Consider the following 21,574-nt stretch of genomic DNA (forward strand, 5'->3'; position numbering starts at 1 on the left):
CCTAAGCTACAGGAAGTGTGTAATACTAAAAAATTGACCCTCTATTGTTGGATAGTTACAGTAAGACGATCCTTCTGTTGCGAATACAACCAGTCCGTAGCCCAAGGGCTACACAAAACACTTCAACGTAGGTTTCTGTCACCACTAGAACCCAAGGTATCAGCCCCGGAGAAGTCTCGTTGTTATACACGGCGTTTTGGAACATGTTAGGTGGCGTATGCTGTCGTTTGCGTAGCGATCAATTAGCTCTCTTGCTGCGCTCGTTAGGAGCAAGAGCATTGCGACCATGAACGCACGGCAGACCGCGCGACGCCACATTACAAAAGACGTGGGAAGAAAGAAAGCCTTCCTCAGCACTCTGGGTGCTAATTGTAGGTATTCATGCACCAACGTTAATCTGTATGCCCTAGGACGTACATTTAGCAGAAGTGGCTCCGCATGACCATGCCTTAGGACTGAAAAGGAGAGTGAACTTTCATGTGTTAATCTTCCATTGCGTGGCTAACGATCAAGGATCAGCACCAATATCTAGTGTACAAATTGGCCACGACATAACATTCTTCACGCGCGTCCTCAAGACGACAGTTGAATTGCTGCATCTACGGTTCCATCTACGACTAGTTAGAAGGAGTGTGTGGTCACGCTTAAGAATTTTACTTACGATTATATTCAAGGTGAAAAGTTAGGTTGTTGTAAAAAGTTTCCCTTTGGTGTAGTTCTAGAACCGGCAGTATTATTATTAAGCCAAGGGTGTTAACAAACTATGAATAAAAGGCTAAAAAACTGGATAAGTGCGGGTAGGACTCACTCACCGAGGGTTCCGTACGAATATAGATAGTTCATCAACCCCGGAAACTGAGAATTTTGAAGAATGGGGCATAACTGACAGACAGGAGGGTAACAAACGACGAAACATTTTTTTCCTTGTGATATAAATTAACAATTTTCGGAGTTTTCCTTCACTTCTACAGTAAAACCTTTCTGCTTACCAAATTTGAAGATTATAGGTGAACAGTAATCATCCTATAGGTTCTGATGAGTGTGAAAATGTGTGACATAAATGGCCGTACCTTTTGATTTCGTTGATTCAAAAGCTTAAGCCTTTTACAGGTCGAATGGGTCTTAGACCTTAGTACATGGCACAAATTTCAACTTCATACACCAAAGGGATCCGGCCGTTGTGGCAGAGCGGTTCTAGGCGCTTCAGTCTGGAACTGCGCGACCGCCATAGCACTCAGAGCCATTTGAACCATATTGAACGCCAAAGGGTTCCTGAGGAAAACGGTCGGACACACAGATAGACAACAAAATAATCCTACAAGGGTTCAGTTTTTATCTGCTGACACACGGAACCCTAAAAAGCGACAGGATTCGTCTAAGAGTAGAGATAGGGGTGTAAATGTGGAAGCGTGTGGGTAATGTGGAAACGTCTAGTATCTGGCCTGCAGAGTGCTGCACTGTAGCGGGGCAGCCATAAATTGTTGCAATAGTTCCTATTTGTCACGGTAGAGGGTTATCAGTCAGTTGAACAACAGACGCTGTGACAATGATGCAGTTTAAGTTCGCGCATTTTCTAAACCTTTTTCGAGGTAAGTTTTGGTATTACATTTATCTACATACTTTGTAGTTATCTTTTCTTTACGTCTGATAGCTTATAAAGGGAGGTGCATAGAAGGTTTTAGCAGTCGTTTGTCAACCTTAAATGGATAGTTGCTTAATGTAATCCACCTAAATTTAAAATGGCCACTGTGTAGGTAATGTGGAAGCATACATACGGTGGCATTGTGGAAACGTTTCCACAATACCAACATCAAATACATTACTTCCAATACGTTTCGCGTCTGCTTCTCGATGCCACGAAAGCTAACTGATCGCAAACCAAGAGCTATTATGAAGAAGTGGGATGCTGGAAACATGATTAAGGCTACAATAGCCTTAAGGGAAAAGCATATGTAGTTAAGAAGAGCAGTAAAAACTTTCAGCGTACCTCAGACGACACTTCAAAGGTTTGTGCATAGTGATATGTCACCTGAAGAATGTGTTTCTTTGAGACTTTGACGTAAGTCTGTACTACCTGATGCTATTGAGAAACAGTTGGTACAGTATCTCATTGAAATGGATGATCGCTTCTATGGCCTAACCAGATTAGATGTCAAGACAAAGGCATATCAGCCAGCGGAAAGAAATAATATTAATGATTCTTTTACTTCCAATGCTGCAGGTAGAGCTTTGTTTGACCTTTTTCTTAGAAGACACAGAAATAAACCCACAATCCAAGACAAAGACAAAGGCATATCAGCCAGCGGAAAGAAATAATATTAATGATTCTTTTACTTCCAATGCTGCAGGTAGAGCTTTGTTTGACCTTTTTCTTAGAAGACACAGAAATAAACTCACAATCCACCTATGGGGACGCCATTCTCGAGAGCAAACGGGTTCAACAAAGAAGCTGTAGACATGTTTTTTGATATTTTGGAAGCTGAGTACAGTAAACACTCCTTAAGTTACCTGAGGATTCAGATGAAGAGCGCATTGCACTAACTGTCCCTTCAGGAGAGTCAGATTTGGTTCTCCCAGTTGGGGAAGAAAAACCCAGTGAAGAAGATGCCATTTGTATTTTTTGTGGAGGCGCATTTTCCAAAGACGTTCGGGGAGAGTTGTGGATTAAGTATGTAGTGTGTGAGGAGTGGAGTCACTCTTTCTGTGCCAGAAATGAAGGAGATATTTACATATGCGATTTTTGCAATTGAACTTCGCTTATGAAGCATTTTTCTATTACAGTCGAGTTTAAAAATATATTTCTGTAATTTAAATTTAACATAAAATAAAACATTCCTAAAATTTTTAGTAGTTTTCGTTTGAAGTAGTCAGTTTCCCACAAATTTAAGGCTTTTCCACATTACCCGCACTTCTTGAAAAATTAATGAGTTGTGCAAGCATAAAATGTTTTTTTTTTAATTTTTTACATATTTAGTTTTTGTGTTTCATAGTATTACATTCTTTGCTAAAACATTATGAATTAGCTTTGGCTAATTTTTGAAGCTGAAAGAGAAGTAAAAATTTGTTTTATACAACAAAAACAAACTGGGTTTCCACATTTGCACCCCTACCTCTAATAAATGTATCAATCTACACACTGACCTCTGCATGAACCAATCCGGCACGTGGTGGAGGGTACGTATCGAAATAGAATCATCACATTCCGCTGTTCATGCTACATTCGCTCACGGTGCGTCGGAGAACATACCTCCAGACAGCTCAAAGATCGACGCTGTAATAAAGTACTGAGATGGCCAGTCACGCGCACGGACTAAGTCTCGAAAGCCGCCTCCAAAAATAAGAATTCAAAAGAATTGGTGAAAGCTCCACGCCCACACGCTCCTCTGCTAGGAGGAAAACTTTCCATCGTCGTACCACAAACATGACTGCAGCAACGTGAGACGTTTTCGAGTATCACCTTCGACCACGACCAGCCTTCTACACACAGGAACTCTCTACAGATCGGATCCCACGTCCCCGAGATCCGAAGAACTCCCGAAACGTTTTAGACGTTGAGACCTTTCAACGAATCATGACTGATATAGAAAAATGACTGACTTTTGACTTAGACGTCGGCATTCGTATTTATACCCGCCAGGATAACCGTGCGGTGAATCAACTACGAGGGTCGATGTGTGGCGTGTCAGCCTGCCTAGGTATGGTTTTTAGATCGTTTCTCACAGCCGACTGGGTGAGTACCGGACTAGTATCCACGCCTTGCCCTATTTATATGATTCGCAAACATTTCGAAAACATTTTCACACTTTCCATGGGATAATACTAGACGCACACAGATGTACGGAAATGCCGTCCGTCCTGTTGACGGTATGAGGGGGGCGGGGGGGGGGGGGGGGGCGGGACTCTCTCTACCATTAGCAGTGGAGATCCAGATTAAAGTGTCGATCCTGCGAGAAGAAGACACTTATTGTTCGTATTAACCATCCCCTTTCTCCTGTCAATGTGGACATCTGGGGACAGTTAATTCCAAATTTATGGAAATGTTTGGTAAGGTCTTTTTTTTTTTTTTGGTCATCAGTCTACTGACTGGTTTGATGCTGCCCGCCACGAATTCCTTTCCTGTGCTAACCTCTTCATCTCAGAGTAGCACTTGCAACCTACGTCCTCAATTATTTGCTTGACGTATTCCAATCTCTATCTTCCTCTACAGTTTTTGTCCTCTACAGCTCCCTCTAGTACCATGGAAGTCATTCCCTCATGTCTTAGCAGATGTCCTATCATGCTGTCCCTTCTCCTTATCAGTGTTTTCCACATATTCCTTTCCTCTCCGATTCTGCATAGAACCTCATCATTCCTTACCTTATCAGTCCACCTAATTTTCAACATTCGTCTATAGCACCACGTCTCAAATGCTTCGATTCTCTTCTGTTCCGGTTTTCCCACAGTCCATGTTTCACTACCATACAATGTTGTACTCCAGACGTACATCCTCAGAAATTTCTTCCTCAAATTAAGGCCGGTATTTTATGTTAGTAGACTTCTCTTGGCCAGAAATGCCTTTTTTGCCATAGCGAGTCTGCTTTTGATGTCCTCCTTGCTCCGTCCGTGATTGGTTATTTTACTGCCTAGGTAGCACAATTCCTTAACTTCATTGACTTCATGACCATCAAACCTGATGTTAACTTTCTCGCTGTTCTCATTTCTACTACTTCTCGTTACCTTCGTCTTTCTCCGATTTACTCTCAAACCATACTGTGTACTCATTAGACTGTTCATTCCGTTCAGCAGACCATTTAATTCTTCTTCACTTTCACTCAGGATAGCAATGTCATCAGCGAATCGTATCATTGATATCCTTTCACCTTGTATTTTAATTCCACTCCTGAACCTTTCTTTTATTTCCATCATTGCTTCCTCGATGTACAGATTGAAGAGTAGGGGCGAAAGGCTACAGCCTTGTCTTACACCCTTCTTAATACTAGCACTTCGTTCTTGATCGTCCACTCTTATTATTCCCTCTTGGTTGTTGTACATATTGTATATGACCCGTCTCTCCCTATAGCTTACACCTACTTTTTTCAGAATCTCGAACAGCTTGCACCATTTTATATTGTCGGACGCTTTTTCCAGGTCGACAAATCCTATGAAAGTGTCTTGATTTTTCTTTAGCCTTGCTTCGATTATTAGCCGTAACGTCAGAATTGCCTCTCTCGTCCCTTTACTTTTCCTAAAGCCAAACTGATTGTCACCTAGCGCATTCTCAATTTTCTTTTCCATTCTTCTGTATATTAGTCTTGTAAGCAGCTTCGATGCATGAGCTGTTAAGCTGATTGTGCGATAATTCTCGCACTTGTCAGCTCTTGCCGTCTTCGGAATTGCGTGGATGATGCTTTTCCGAAAGTCAGATGGTATATCGCCAGACTCATATATTCTACACACCAATGTGAATAGTCGTTTTGTTGCCACTTCCCCCAATGATTTTAGAAATTCTGATGGAATGTTATCTATCCCTTCTGCCTTATTTGACCGTAAGTCCTCCAAAGCTCTTTTAAATTCCGATTCTAATACTGGATCCCCTATCTCTTGTAAATCGACTCCTGTTTCTTCTTCTATCACATCAGACAAATCTTCACCCTCATAGAGGCTTTCAATGTATTCATTCCACCTATCTGCTCTCTCCTCTGCATTTAACAGTGGAATTCCCGTTGCACCCTTAATGATACCACCGTTGCTTTTAATGTCACCAAAGATTGTTTTGACTTTCCTGTATGTTGAGTCTGTCCTTCCGACACTCATATATTTTTCGATGTCTTCATATTTTTCCTGCAGCCATTTCGTCTTAGCTTCCCTGCACTTCCTATTTATTTCATTCCTCAGCGACTTGTATTTCTGTATTCCTGATTTTCCCGGAACATGTTTGTACTTCCTCCTTTCATCAATCAACTGAAGTATTTCTTCTGTTACCCGTGGTTTCTTCGCAGCTACCTTCTTTGTACCTACGTTTTCCATCCCAACTTCTGTAATGGCCCTTTTTAGAGATGTCCATTCCTCTTCAACTGTACTGCCTACTGCGCTATTCCTTATTGCTGTATCTATAGCGTTAGAGAACTTGAAACGTCTCTCGTCATTCCTTAGTACTTCCGTATCCCACTTGTTTGCGTATTGATTCTTCCTGACTAATGTCTTGAACTTCAGCCTACTCTTCATCACTACTATATTGTCATCTGAGTCTATATCTGCTCCTGGGTACGCCTTACAATCCAGTATCTGATTTCGGAATCTCTGTCTGACCATGATGTAATCTAATTGAAATCTTCCCGTATCTCCCGGCCTTTTCTAAGTATACCTCCTCCTCTTGTGATTCTTTAACAGGGTATTCGCTATTACCAGCTGAAACTTGTTACAGAACTCAATTAGTCTTTTTCCTCTTTCATTCCTTGTCCCAAGCCCATATTCTCCTGTAACCTTTTCTTCTACTCCTTCCCCTACAACTGCATTCCAGTCGCCCATGACTATTAGATTTTCGTCCCCCTATTTTCCTATTCAAAACGAATCCTACACCTCTTATACCATTTTCTGCTGCTGTTGATATTACCCGATACTCATCTGACCAGAAATCCTTGTCTTCCTTCCACTTCACTTCACTGACCCCTACTATATCTAGATTGAGCCTTTGCATTTCCCTTTTCAGATTTTCTAGTTTCCCTACCACGTTCAAGCTTCTGACATTCCACGCCCCGACTCGTAGAACGTTATCCTTTCGTTGATTATTCAATCTTTTTCTCATGGTAACCTCCCTCTTGGCAGTCCCCTCCCGGAGATCCGAATGGGGGACTATTCCGGAATCTTTTGCCAATGGAGACATCATCATGACACTTCTTCAATTACAGGCCACATGTCCTGTGGATACACGTTACGTGTCTTTAATGCAGTGGTCTCCATTGCCTTCTGCATCCTCATGTCGTTGATCATTGCTGATTCTTCCGCCTTTAGGGGCAATTTCCCACCCCTAGGACACCCACCCCTGAACCTCTATCCGCTCCTCCGCCCTCTTTGACAAGGCCGTTGGCAGAATGGGGCTGACTTCTTATGCCGGAAGTCTTCGGCTGCCAATGCTGATTATTTATCAAAATTTAGACAGTGGCGGGGATCGAACCCTGGACCGAAAACGTTTTTGATTATGAATCAAAGACGCTACCCCTAGACCACGGGTCTTATGGGACCAAATTGATGAGGTTATGGGTGCCTAAGCCTACACACTACTTAATCTAACGTAACTAACTTACGCTATGGACAACACACATACCCGTGCCCGAGGGAGGACACGAACCTCCAACGCGGGGAGCCGCACGACCGTGACAAGGTGTCCTAGATCGCGCAGTCCAAATTTATCTTATTGGGAGAAAACGTACCGTCACAGGAAAACAGATGACCCGTTAGCAAGCGCATCAGACACGAACAATAACATTCACCACTTACCGTGGACCTTCCCGTCCGCTTCAAGCCTTTAAGGGAATGCGAGCGGTGACATTGCTACGGGTAGTTGCGTCCGTCTGTACGGAAGATTTTTCGCATTCAGTTCTTCAGTAGTGCAAGTTTGTTTCCAAACCGAGACGATAGCCGTTTCACTTGGAAATGAGACTGGGTGCACAACGCGTTTCGGACCTGCATTCTTGGATTTGACTACACATAACGAAATTGCGGCAAACTGTAGTTACCGAGGTTTCCCGCACTGACTCACAGTAGCTACACTTTCACCCACACAACAGAAGCAACGGTTCCGCTTGTGTGAGCACTACTCCCAAGAATGAACTGGCCCACGCCGACCGACATCGCGGGCCGTATTCCTGGCGTTTTTCCGAGGCCGGCAAAACAATTTAAGTGGTCGACAGTGAATATAGTGTTAAAAACCGTTTGTAGTCCGGAATGAAGACGATTAGGTGACTAGAAAAAAAAGTCATAAAAGCGCAATCGTAAAACCGAAAACATATCATCTAACAGCAGAAAACACAATTCCACGAAGTGAGTAGTAAAGATAGCCTGCTGTAACGGTTACAAACATTATCTGTTTATTTATTTAAGAGAAGGTACAGTACATTTTTAAGTGAGCTTGTAATGTATCTGTATCGCAGACCGAAACGGAGATTACTCGTAAACGAAATGATTGTACACTAAGATAAATGTAAGTGACAGAAACTCCCACACTTCCCTGCAAATGGTGTAAATTACCTGCTGATTTACCAAAGAAATTCTACAACAAAACACTTTTTTTTAGAAATTATTTATTAAATCTCCGTAGCATTTGTGTGTGTCTGTGAATCACCTCTGCAGTATATGATCAGTGTGCATCTAACAATAATCTCGGGTCAGATAAGACAGACGAAATATCGTTCATCAAAATCAGATACGATACACCAAGTTCTTGTGTGACAAACCACCATCCTTGCGGTCTCAGTACCTAAATAAAAGTCGTTGATCACAATATTCCGACACTGAAGATGTCATTCGCTCATCAAACAATGTTTATTTTTTGCTCAGTTGAATCTGATGCTGTGAGATGTAAATTCACTTGACTAAAATATTGTTTCTGGAAATAATTACCTTTATTACATTTCCACTTGAACAGAATATTAAGTTTCTACATTAATACAACATTTAATGCTCTAAGAAATATTGATAAATTAATTATTAGGTCATTAAAGTTATATATTCAACATTGCTCTCAAGAATAAGAGTTAGTCAGAAAATCAGAGAGCAGGAACAAGTCAGAGGAGTTAAAAATATCTATTGATTATTAAAGTAAGTAACCTTAGCAGCAAACATATTTTTTAAAAGATTGTAATTCTAAGCAATGGTCAAGAAAAAGTTAAGAAAAACTACCTAGTAACATTAATTTGTTTGTACGGATGCGGAATTAAATCTCTCACGGTGGTGAATGTGAAGGGAAATACGAACTATCCTGTAGCGTAGTAAAAAAAAAAAAAAAAATGCGGCGACTGGAAATCGGTGCAGAAGTAACACATACCAGAGTAACTAAAAAGTTTAAATTTTGTATAATAACAACATTAAGTTAATAACGATAAATATATGATCATCAATTGTATGTAGGATTTTTTCATTCAGTGTCAAGAAATATTACCTTTCAGAAATAAATTAATTTTACTTTTACTGTGTCAGAGAGCGGTGGGAATACCATAAATTTAAAGTATCCACATAATTCTAACGCCTTATAGAAGCTGTTTTCCCCTTAAGTAACTAAAATAGGTCTCATCCCATGAAGCTCAGTTTTTGTGATATCCAAGAGAGCGAATATCTACTAACATTGTAACATGATAGGGAGCTTTTTGTACGAAGACACTCGTTGATTTATCGGTCACAAATGCCTCCGTAAAGAAATAAAGAAAAATGTTAATAATAAGTTTTCCAAACAGGCGTGAATACCGAGGTTTCCATTAAAAATGTTGGAAGGCTAATTTAAATCGTAAATACACAGTACACGAAGCCGCAAGTGCTCGCTTACCTAGAGGCATGGTGTCGTGCTGGTGTCAGCGACTAGGGCGTCCTCCAGCGGTCGGTCGTTATCGCCGCGATGTCTGGAATCTGCAGGTGGAAAGCCAAAATCTAGCGAATCCGTAGCTATCGCCGGAATTAACAGGCCACTAAATCAAAGACTGATAGGATCCGAATATCGACGTGGAGCGGTATCTAATCACGAGGTGAGCTCCGTGTAGCGGGGTCCATATTCCTCTGTTCCCTGCACAGAACAAACACTGATATAAGCTGGCGCACGTCACTCGTGTATATGTATGTTGAAGATTACGCCACCAGGCTACCAGCAGACGCTCCGTTTCAGATTACGTGCTATCGTGGCTTAAATTTGCAGCCGCGCTACGTAAACATATGAGAGATAAAACGGTCAAGGCGCTAAGATCATTCCTATCAAGCTGGGAGTGGATCGAAAGGCCGCTTTGCTCGCCAATTTGGAGCAGTTCATTCGCTGGTGTGCGATAGAAAAGGCATGATTTGAGAAAAATGCAAAGTACTTTCTCACCTTTTGGAACAGCAATCAATGCTTTGTCAGGTACTTCTGATGTGGTAGTACTGGAAAAATGTGATCTGAAATTGAAACGTGGCCGTCTCTACTAGTGTCTTGTAAGTGGACGTGTTCTCGGCTGTATTTCTATTCAGCAATTGCTTCTATTCAGCTTTGATTGCTGTTCCAAAAGGTGAGAAAGTACTTTGCAATTGTATATAAACTCGACGTCCATGCCACTACTGACAAGAAATATTAAATATGTTGTGTGCAGAAGGCATGATCAATATAAACCAGTGGCGACGTTCTGATGACTGCAAGGAATTGGGTGAGAGAGAGCTCCTACGCATATTTACTACGACAAAGAAGGGTATTGCAAACAGACTTTTGTAAAATATTATCTTAAAACATTTACAGAATTATATGGCTACGTGTCTAGAGAATACAAAATCAGAATGATGCATCTGTGAGCGGCATGTATGGAGGAGGGAGGGAGGGGGGGAGGGGGTGTCTAAATCCCACAATTTGATTTGCTTCTACAGATGTCGAACCTCATCTGTGAGCAAATAATAATTTCTTTGACCCCTTTCTTCACGGATCTGAGTGATAGTTACGCAACCTGTATCCCTTTTTGGCTGTCGCTACAACGTTATGAACATGTTCAGTGAACTTCGATATGACATGAGAAAATGTTGGGCTGATATTCAGAAGGCGATGGTAGTCCTAATTTAGGGCTTCTACGGTGATGCAAGAATTTCAGGCACTGACAATCAGGATTTCACACGAGTGACAATTTATCACAGACGTTATTTAAAATATGGGAGGGAATCTAGAAAAGCAATGCCACCGAATTTTTTATGTGAAAACGCTCGACGCCTTTTTAAAATAACGTTGTTCAAAATGTTCAAATCGGTGTGAAATCTTATGGGACTTAACTGCTAAGGTCATCAGCGTACACACTACTTAACCTAAATTATCCTAACGACAAACACACACACCCATGCCCCAGAGAGGACTCGAACCTCCGCCGGGACCAGCCGCACAGTCCATGACTGCAGAGCCTGAGGCCGCTCGGCTAATCCCGCGCGGCAAACGCTGTTAACATTCTGTATGTTTATTCTTCACTCCTGTATATTTGCAGCCCTTTGCCTCTTCAAGGCTCTGAATTGTAGCGTGTAATGTAACTACATCGGTGGGTGAGAAACATAGAGCTGTAATCTAGTTTAGGACTCAAAGATTTCGTATGTACGTGACAATGGCAATGCCACACCACACACGAGCGTTGCGATGTCTTCAGCAAGACGACGCCTTGGGTTCACTATCATCGATCATCCTTCGTACAGACCGGACTTTGTTCTTTTCGAGTTCCATCTGTTCCCAAAACTTACAGAACGTGTTAGAATACTTCACTTTGATAGTGATGAAACGGTGAACGGAAAGGTGAGGTTTGGGATCCCTCGAAAAAGTCAGACATTCAGCAGTGATTGTATCAACTAACCGGTCACTCGTTGTCAGAAATGTGTCCATTGACAATAACACTATGTTGAGCAAAATATTTGTAGACATGAAGAATAAAGATTTCAAATGGCAATAAGATATGTTTTATTTTAAAAGTTTTACGAGTTTTCACACAAAAATTTCGGAGGCATTACTTTTGAGTACGCACTCGACATAGTAAGAAAATGTAAACAGGAAATACATCCTGAGTTACAGATGTCACAGTATGGGATCGTACGATAAGTTTACTTTGTTTGACGATGGAAAGAACTTAATACGTGCCACACATGGTTTGTACCTGCTGGCCAAAGAATACAACATGGTAATCTCAATAAAAATGCATTTCTATGACATCTATGTTGATTGGTGATAAACCCTTACCTTCCTTTCTTTTTTCACAATCGAGACGTGAGATGTATTTTAAGGGCTACTCCCTTCGTTTATAACATACACAGAGTGAATATTAAACAGGCTGTTCAGGAACATTTTCCGAGTGTTTTGATCAAGGGACCCATGGTCTCCAGTGACTATTATGCAATATTTCGTTTGATTTTTAACCCCGCTTATCTTTGTGTTTGTATTACGTTAAAAATGTACAGCATGACACAAAAAGTGAAAAACCGAGAACAGGAGGAGGAAATGAAATTTAACTTCACGAGGCATGACGGAATATGATGTTATTTCCGCATGTAGTCAAATTTTCAAATAACTTGCCAGTATCAGCACATTTATAAGTATGGCTTTGCATTCCTCTGACCTCGATCCACGCATTGATTCAGTTGGCTGCCAGAAAGCCGTCGTATCTTCTCGTGATGCAAACTGGCCCACAACTGTCGTAATTGAGCCTTTATATCCCGTATATTGGCACTGGGACGATGTTGGCTTCCTACCTGATCTCAAAAACCTTCAATCCGGGACAGATATGGGGATCTTGTTGGTGATAACTTGAAGATAAATTTAATCAGACAAAAACTTCTCTTGTTAAAAATGACGTGTCTGATCATGATGCACAACTAGTTGGAGTATATGACATAGCTCTATACAGTAATGCAAAACAGTTCTCCATAATGCGTTCAATTAAAGATTTAACAATTGCAAATTATAGGGAAAGCTTGCAACAGTTAAACTGGGATGAAGTGTACAGAGAACCTGATGCTAATTTAAAACTTAACCTACTTCGTGATACCTTTGTAAACGTAACTGTAAGAAAGCATCTAAAAAGCCATGGCTTATTATAGGAACAAAAATTTCTTGTAAATCTGTCTTACAACTAGAAAGAGGAATGATCGAGTAACAGTAAAACATTATAAAAAATACTGCGCTGTATGAAGAAAATTTACTAAAAAGTCCAGAAGTATATATAGTACATATGAGATTAGCACCTCTGACAATAAAATTAAAACAATTTGGATTATTGTTAAAAGGGAAACAAGGCAACCGAGAGAACAGGAAGACTGTATTTCTATCACACGCAATGAAAAGCTTTTTAACAAGAAGTAAGAAATAGGAATCATTTTTAATAACCATTTTTAAGTGTTGCAGAGGAAATAGGCTCCAGTTATTCATTAGAAAATGCAATCAATACCTATTCTGATTAAAACTGTGTGCCCGACCGAGACTCGAACTCGGACCTTTGCCTTTCGCGGGCAAGTGCTCTACCAACTGAGCTACCGAAGTACGACTCACGGCCGGTACTCACAGCTTTACTTCTGCCAGTACCTCGTCTCCTACCTTCCAAACTTTACAGAAGCTCTCCTGCGAACCTTGCAGAACTAGCACTCCTGAAAGAAAGGATATTGCGGAGACATGGCTTAGCCACAGCCTGGGGGATGTTTCCAGAATGAGATTTTCACTCTGCAGCGGAGTGTGCGCTGATATGAAACTTCCTGGCAGATTAAAACTGTGTGCCCGACCGAGACTCGAACTCGGGACCTTTGCCTTTCGGTCGGGCACACAGTTTTAATCTGCCAGGAAGTTTCATATCAGCGCACACTCCGCTGCAGAGTGAAAATCTCATTCTGGAAACATCCCCCAGGCTGTGGCTAAGCCATGTCTCCGCAATATCCTTTCTTTCAGGAGTGCTAGTTCTGCAAGGTTCGCAGGAGAGCTTCTGTAAAGTTTGGAAGGTAGGAGACGAGGTACTGGCAGAAGTAAAGCTGTGAGTACCGGGCGTGAGTCGTGCTTCGGTAGCTCAGTTGGTAGAGCGCTTGCCCGCGAAAGGCAAAGGTCCCGAGTTCGAGTCTCGGTCGGGCACACAGTTTTAATCTGCCAGGAAGTTTCATATCAGCGCACACTCCGCTGCAGAGTGAAAATCTCATTCTGGAAACATCCCCCAGGCTGTGGCTAAGCCATGTCTCCGCAATATCCTTTCTTTCAGGAGTGCTAATTCTGCAAGGTTCGCAGGAGAGCTTCTGTAAAGTTTGGAAGGTAGGAGACGAGGTACTGGCAGAAGTAAAGCTGTGAGTACTGGGCGTGAGTCGTGCTTCGGTAGCTCAGTTGGTAGAGCACTTGCCCGCGAAAGGCAAAGGTCCCGAGTTCGAGTCTCGGTCGGGCACACAGTTTTAATCTGCCAGGAAGTTTCATATCAGCGCACACTCCGCTGCAGAGTGAAAATCTCATTCTGGAAACATCCCCCAGGCTGTGGCTAAGCCATGTCTCCGCAATATCCTTTCTTTCAGGAGTGCTAGTTCTGCAAGGTTCGCAGGAGAGCTTCTGTAAAGTTTGGAAGGTAGGAGACAAGGTACTGGCAGAAGTAAAGCTGTGAGTACCGGGCGTGAGTCGTGCTTCGGTAGCTCAGTTGGTAGAGCACTTGCCCGCGAAAGGCAAAGGTCCCGAGTTCGAGTCTCGGTCGGGCACACAGTTTTAATCTGCCAGGAAGTTTCATATCAGCGCACACTCCGCTGCAGAGTGAAAATCTCATTCTGGAAACATCCCCCAGGCTGTGGCTAAGCCATGTCTCCGCAATATCCTTTCTTTCAGGAGTGCTAGTTCTGCAAGGTTCGCAGGAGAGCTTCTGTAAAGTTTGGAAGGTAGGAGACGAGGTACTGGCAGAAGTAAAGCTGTGAGTACCGGGCGTGAGTCGTGCTTCGGTAGCTCAGTTGGTAGAGCACTTGCCCGCGAAAGGCAAAGGTCCCGAGTTCGAGTCTCGGTCGGGCACACAGTTTTAATCTGCCAGGAAGTTTCATATCAGCGCACACTCCGCTGCAAAGTGAAAATCTCATTCTGAATACCTATTCAATTTGATAAAATTGAAATTCAACCCAACTCTCCTACTGAAATTAGGAAAATAATAAATTCACTCAAAAGTAAAAGCTCACATGGAATTGATGGCATTTTCAACATATTACTAAAAACTTGTTGCCAACAGATAAATAGGGTTCTCAGCCACAGTAGTGGATCACTGAAACAGGGCATTTTTCCATACAGACTGAAATATACTATTGTTAAACTAGTGCATAAAAAAGGGGATAGGTCTGATGCTAACAACTAGCGCCCAATCTCACTTCTGATAACTTTATTCAAAATTCTTGAAACAGTAGTATATTCAAGAGTAGCATCACATATTTGTAAAAATGAAGTACTAACAAAATGTCACCTTCCAGAAATTTATTTAAGGAACTCGGGATATTCACAGAACATACACAACATATATATTTACTTATGAAATTTCTTATTAATAACCCAACCCAATCCAAAAATAACAACGAAATGCATAGCTACAACACTAGAACGAAGGATGACCTTCACTATTCATGGTTAAATCTGACTTTGCCACAGAAAGTGGTGAATTATGCTGACACAAATATCTTTGGTCATTTGCCAAATGGCGTTAAAAGCCTGACAGATCACCAACCAATACTTAAAAATAAATTCAAAGAATTTCTGAATGACAACTCCTTCTACTCAATAGATGAGTTTTTAGATATGAAATAGTAACTGTAAAAAAAGACAAAGAAAACATTATATTTTTTAAAGAAAACGTTTGTTAAACTGACACGTTCCACAACATTACGAAATGTCGTACTCATGATCTATGGAACAAGTATTATGTAACCTAATACCGGGAGTACCTCAACATTACGCAGACGGTTCGTAGAGAAATGTGTCATGTGTGGACTAGCATTGTCCTGTTGAAGAATGGAATAATACTGCCCCTTGAGAGGTAAGACATGAGTACGCAGGATGTCTGTGATGTACCGTTGAGCTGTCACAGTTCCCTCAATTAGCCTGAAATCCTACTAGACAGCTCCCTGTACTTTAGCGCCAGTAGTAACACTGCCGTGTCTCAGCTAAACAATGGAAGAATGGGACCTCTCCCGAGGTTGCCGCAACACCCCCTGGCGACGGTCATCCATTGTTGCGCAGAAACGTGATGCTTTCCTGAAGAAAAGTCGATGCCATTCATCAGCAGTCTACGCTCCGCCGTCGTGGCACCAATAACACCACAAAATGGGAGGGTAATTTGCTAGGCTGGTAGCTGCTACTCTCTGGCCAATGGTGCGGGGGAACATAGAATGTTGCAGGGAGTTTTTTATTTGTACTTGTATAGCAGGTGCAGATGTGAGTAGGTCACAGTGTGCCTTGCAGTGATCAGAGGCGGTCGACCGGATCTTTCACATGTTTGCCGCCACGTTCCCGTACAGTCCAACATCGGGTGGCTGTCATATCCGAATGCCCCAACGATCTAGACATTGCACGATTGGGCCACCCAGCTAAATGGAGACTCGCAATGGGGTACTGTTCAGTCTTTGTCAGGTGTTGAGAACGCGGCATCTGCGTGCCCTTAACAGCGATCACCTTACATCTGACGTTGCTTGCGTCCCTTATATACCCTACCAGACCTAGTAATAACACTAAACACAAGCAATAGTTATCCATTCCGGTGGCCTTTCTATCTGTCACAGAGAATTGCAGCTCATGTATATATATACCCATCGATGGTGTTTATGTTTACGAAGTTACATTGACATCCGACCATCTCTTCTGGTAAATTCACTTGTTTCCTTGGGAAATATATCTCCATAACTGTGCAAATGTGGATAGCGTTCGCTGCGTGTCTGTTTTGGGTACAAACTTGTTCCATTCATTGTCTGTACTTGCTGCTGACACAGGTAATGCAAACTTTACTCTTCGTCCTCAAGCTTGCATTTAGTACTGCTCAGTTCTGTCTCGGCTTTGTTTTTCCCACAGCTTCAGTCCTATGTTAACTGCAGTATACAGTATCGTGGATAGGTTTAATGATGAAGAGTTGGCCGATATGTACACGATGTGATCAAAAGTAGCCGGCCGGAGTGGCCGTGCGGTTCTAGGCGCTACAGTCTGGAACCGCGTGACCGCTACGGTCGGAGGTTCGAATCCTGCCTCGGGCATGGATGTGTGTAATGTCCTTAGGTTAGTTAGGTTTAAGTAGTTCCAAGTTCTAGGGGACTGATGACGACAGCAGTTAAGTCCCATAGTGCTCAGAGCCATCTGAAGCATTTGATCAAAGGTATCCGGACACCTGGCTGAAAATGACTTACAAGTTCATGGAGCCCTCCATCGGCAATTATGGAATTCAATATAATGTTGACCCACACTTAGCCTTGATGATAGCGTCCACTCTCGCAGGCATTCGTTCAATCAGGTGCTGGAAGGTTTCTTGGCGAGTGGCAACCCGTTCTTCACGGACAGTAGCACTGAGGAGAGGCCTGACACGAAGTCGGCGTTCCAAAACATCCCAAAGGTGTTCTATAGGATTCAGATCAGGACTCTGTGGAGGCCATTACAGGGATATTATTGCCGTATGTTGCACCCGTGGTCTAGGGGTAGCATCTTTGATTCATAATCAAATCGTCTTCGATCATGTGTTCGATCCCCGCCACTGCCTAAATTTTGATAAATAATCAGCATTGGCGGCCGAAGACTTCCAGCATAAGAAGTCAGCCTCATTCTGCCAACGGCCTTGTCAAAGAGGGCGGAGGAGCGGATAGAGGTTCAGGGCACTCTCTTGTTCTAGGGGTGGGAAATTGCCCCTAAAGGCGGAAGAATCAGCAATGATCAACGACGTGAGGATGCAGAAGGCAATGGAAACCACTGCATTAAAGACACGTAACGTGTGTCCACAGGACATGTGGCCTGTAATTGAAGAAGTGTCATGATGATCTCTCCATTGGCAAAAGATTCCGGAATAGTCCCCCATTCGGATCTCCGGGAGGGGACTGCCAAGGCGGAGGTTACCATGAGAAAAAGATTGAATAATCAACAAAAGGATAACGTTCTACTAGTCGGGGCGTGGAATGCCAGAAGCTTGAACGTGATAGCGAAACTACAAAATCTGAAACGGGAAATGCAAAGGCTCAATCTAGATATAGTAGGGGTCAGTGAAGTGAAGTGGAAGGAAGACAAGGATTTCTGGTCAGATGAGTATCGGGTAATATCAACAGCAGCAGAAAATGGTATAACAGGTGTAGGATTCGTTATGAATAGGAAGGTACGGCAGAGGGCGTGTTACTGTGAACAGTTCAAATGGTTCAAATGGCTCTGAGCACTATGGGACTCAACTTCTGAGGTCATTAGTCCCCTAGAACTTAGAACTAATTAAACCTAACTAACCTAAGGACATCACAAACATCCATGCCCGAGGCAGGTTTCGAACCTGCGACCGTAGCGGTCTTGCGGTTCCAGACTGCAGCGCCTTTAACCGCACGGCCACTTCAGCCGGCTGAAGAGTTCAGTGACCGGGTTGTTCTAATCAGAATCGACAGCAGACCAACACCGACAACGATAGTTCAGGTATACATGCCGACGTCGCAAGCTAAAGATGAACAGATAGAGAAAGTGTATGAGGATATTGGAAGGGTAATGCAGTATGTAAAGGGGGACGAAAATCTAATAGTCATGGGCGACTGAAATGCAGTTGTAGGGGAAGGAGTAGAAGAAAAGGTTACAGGAGAATATGGGCTTGGGACAAGGAAGGAAAGAGGAAAAAGACTATTTGAGTTCTGTAGCAAGTTTCAGCTAGTAATAGCGAATACCCTGTTGAAGAATCACAAGAGGAGGAGGTATACTTGGAAAAGGCCGGGAGATACGGGAAGATTTCAATTAGATTACATCATGGTCAGACAGAGATTCCGAAATCAGATACTGGATTGTAAGGCGTACCCAGGAGCAGATATAGACTCAGATCACAATATGGTAGTGATGAAGAGTAGGTTGAAGTTCAAGACATTAGTCAGGAAGAATCAATACGCAAAGAAGTGGGATACGGAAGTACTAAGGAATGACGAGATACGTTTTAAGTTCTCTAACGCTATAGATACAGCAATAAGGAATAGCGCAGTAGGCAGTACAGTTGAAGAGGAATGGACATCTCTAAAAAGGGCCATCACACAAGTTGGGAAGGAAAACGTAGGTACAAAGAAGGTAGCTGCGAAGAAACCATGGGTAACAGAAGAAATACTTCAGTTGATTGATGAAAGGAGGAAGTACAAACATGTTCCGGGAAAATCAGGAATACAGAAATATAAGTCGCTGAGGAATGAAATAAATAAGAAGTGCAGGGAAGCTAAGACGAAATGGCTGCAGGAAGAATGTGAAGACATCGAAAAAGATATGATTGTCGAAAGGACAGACTCAGCATACATGAAAGTCAAAACATCCTTTGATGACATTAAAAGCAACGGTGGTAACATTAAGAGTGCAACGGGAATTCCACTGTTAAATGCAGAGGAGAGAGCAGATAGGTGGAAAGAATACATTGAAATCCTCTATGAGGGTGAAGATTTGTCTGATGTGATAGAAGAAGAAACAGGAGTCGATTTAGAAGAGATAGGGGATCCAGTATTAGAATCGGAATTTAAAGAGCTTTGGAGGACTTACGGTCAAATAAGGCAGAAGGGATCGATAACATTCCATCAGAATTTCTAAAATCATTGGGGGAAGTGGCAACAAAACGACTGATCACGTGGTGTGTAGAATATATGAGTCTGGCGACATACCATCTGACTTTCGGAAAAGCATCATCCACACAATTCCGAAGACGGCAAGAGCTTACAAGTGCGAGAATTATCGCACAATCAGCTTAACAGCTCATGCATCGAAGCTGCTTACAAGAATAATATACAGAAGAATGGAAAAGAAAATTGAGAATGCGCTAGGTGACGATCAGTTTGGCTTTAGGAAAAGTAAAGGGACGAGAGAGGCAATTCTGACGTTACGGCTAATAATGGAAGCAAGGCTAAAGAAAAATCAAGACACTTTCATAAGATTTGTCGACCTGGAAAAAGCTTTCGACAATTTAAAATGGTGCAAGCCGTTCGAGATTCTGAAAATGTAGGGATAAGCTATAGGGAGAGACGGGTCATATACAATATGTACAACAACCAACAGGGAATAATAAGAGTGGACGATCAAGAACGATGTGCTCGTATTAAGAAGGGTGTAAGACAAGGCTGTAGCCTTTCGCCCCTACTCTTCAATCTGTACATTGACGAAGCAATGATGGAAATAAAGGAAAGGTTCAGGAGTGGAATTAAAATACAAGGTGAAAGGATATCAATGATACGATTCGCTGATGACATTGCTATCCTGAGTGAAAGTGAAGAAGAATTAAATGATCTGCTGAACGGAATGAACAGTCTAATGAGTACACAGTATGGTTTGAGAATAAATCGGAGAAAGACGAAGGTAAAGAGAAGTAGTAGAAATGAGAACAGCGAGTAACTTAACATCAGGATTAATGGTCACGAAGTCAATGAAGTTAAGGAATTCTGCTACCTAGGCAGTAAAATAACCAATGACGGACGGAGCAAGGAGGACATCAAAAGCAGACTCGCTATGGCAAAAAAGGCATTTCTGGCCAAGAGAAGTCTACTAATATCAAATACCGGCCTTAATCTGAGGAAGAAATTTCTGAGGATGTACGTCTGGAGTACAACATTGTATGGTAGTGAAACATGGACTGTGGGAAAACCGGAACAGAAGAGAATCGAAGCATTTGAGATGTGGTGCTATAGACGAATGTTGAAAATTAGGTGGACTGATAAGGTAAGGAATGAGGAGGTTCTACGCAGAATCGGAGAGGAAATGAATATCTGGAAAACACTGATAAGGAGAAGGGACAGGATGATAGGACATAAGACATGAGGGAATGACTTCCATGGTACTAGAGGGAGCTGTACAGGGCAAGAACTGTAGAGGAAGACAGAGATTGGAATACGTCAAGCAAATAATTGAGGACGTAGGTTGCAAGTGCTACTCTGAGATGGAGAGGTTAGCACAGGAAGGAATTCGTGGCGGGCCGCATCAAACCAGTCAGTAGACTGATGACCAAATAAAATAACCACTCCGCCACAGGCCATGCATTATGAACAGGTGCTCGATCGTGTTGAAAGATGCAATCGCCATCCCCGAATTGCTCTTCAACAGTGGGAAGCAAGAAGGTGCTTAAAACATCAGTGCAGGCCTGGGCTGCGATATTACTACGCAAAACAACAAGGGGTGCAAGCCCCGTCCATGAAAAACACGACCACAATATAAGACTGCCGCCTCCGAATTTTACTGTTGGCACTACACTCGCTGGCAGATGACATTGACCGGGAATTGGCTATACCCACACCCTGCGGTCGGTTGGCCACATTGTGTACCGTGATTCGTCACTCCACACAACGTTTTTCCGCAGTTCAATCGTCCAATGTTTACGCTCCTTACACCAAGCGATGCGTCGTTTGGCATTTACCAGCGTGATGTGTGCCGTATGAGGAGCAATTCGACCATGAAATCCAAGTTTTCTCACCTCCCGCCTAACTGCCATAGTACTTGTAGTGGATCCTGATGCAGTTTCCAATTCCTGCGCGATGGTCTGGATAGACGTCTGCCTATTACACATTACGACACTCTTCAACTGTCTGCGGTCTCTGTTAGTCAACAGACGAGGTCGGCCTGTACGCTTTTATGCTGTGCACGTCCCTTTCCGTTTCCATTTACTATCGCATCGGAAATAGTGGACCTAGAGATGTTTAGGAGTGTGGAAATTTCGCGTACAGTCGTATGACACAAGTGACACCCAAT

At 42.6% G+C, this 21,574-nt stretch overlaps 1 protein-coding gene and 1 non-coding gene across 2 annotated transcripts in view; one reads left to right on the top strand and one right to left on the bottom strand.

The window, feature by feature from the left end:
- Positions 1-21,574, bottom strand: part of LOC124711277 (aquaporin AQPAn.G-like) — a 188,632-nt gene that overhangs the window by 159,431 nt on the left and 7,627 nt on the right. The window contains exon 2 of the mRNA XM_047241272.1: positions 9,518-9,751. Within this exon, the coding sequence (XP_047097228.1) occupies positions 9,518-9,527 (10 nt within the window). The 5' untranslated portion in view covers positions 9,528-9,751. The remainder of the gene's footprint in view (positions 1-9,517; positions 9,752-21,574) is intronic.
- Positions 13,707-13,781, top strand: Trnas-cga. The gene has a single exon. It is a non-coding gene; the product is annotated as a tRNA-Ser (tRNA).

Source organism: Schistocerca piceifrons, chromosome 8 (genome assembly GCF_021461385.2).
Source record: "Schistocerca piceifrons isolate TAMUIC-IGC-003096 chromosome 8, iqSchPice1.1, whole genome shotgun sequence".
Classification (NCBI taxonomy): Eukaryota; Metazoa; Arthropoda; class Insecta; order Orthoptera; family Acrididae; genus Schistocerca; species Schistocerca piceifrons.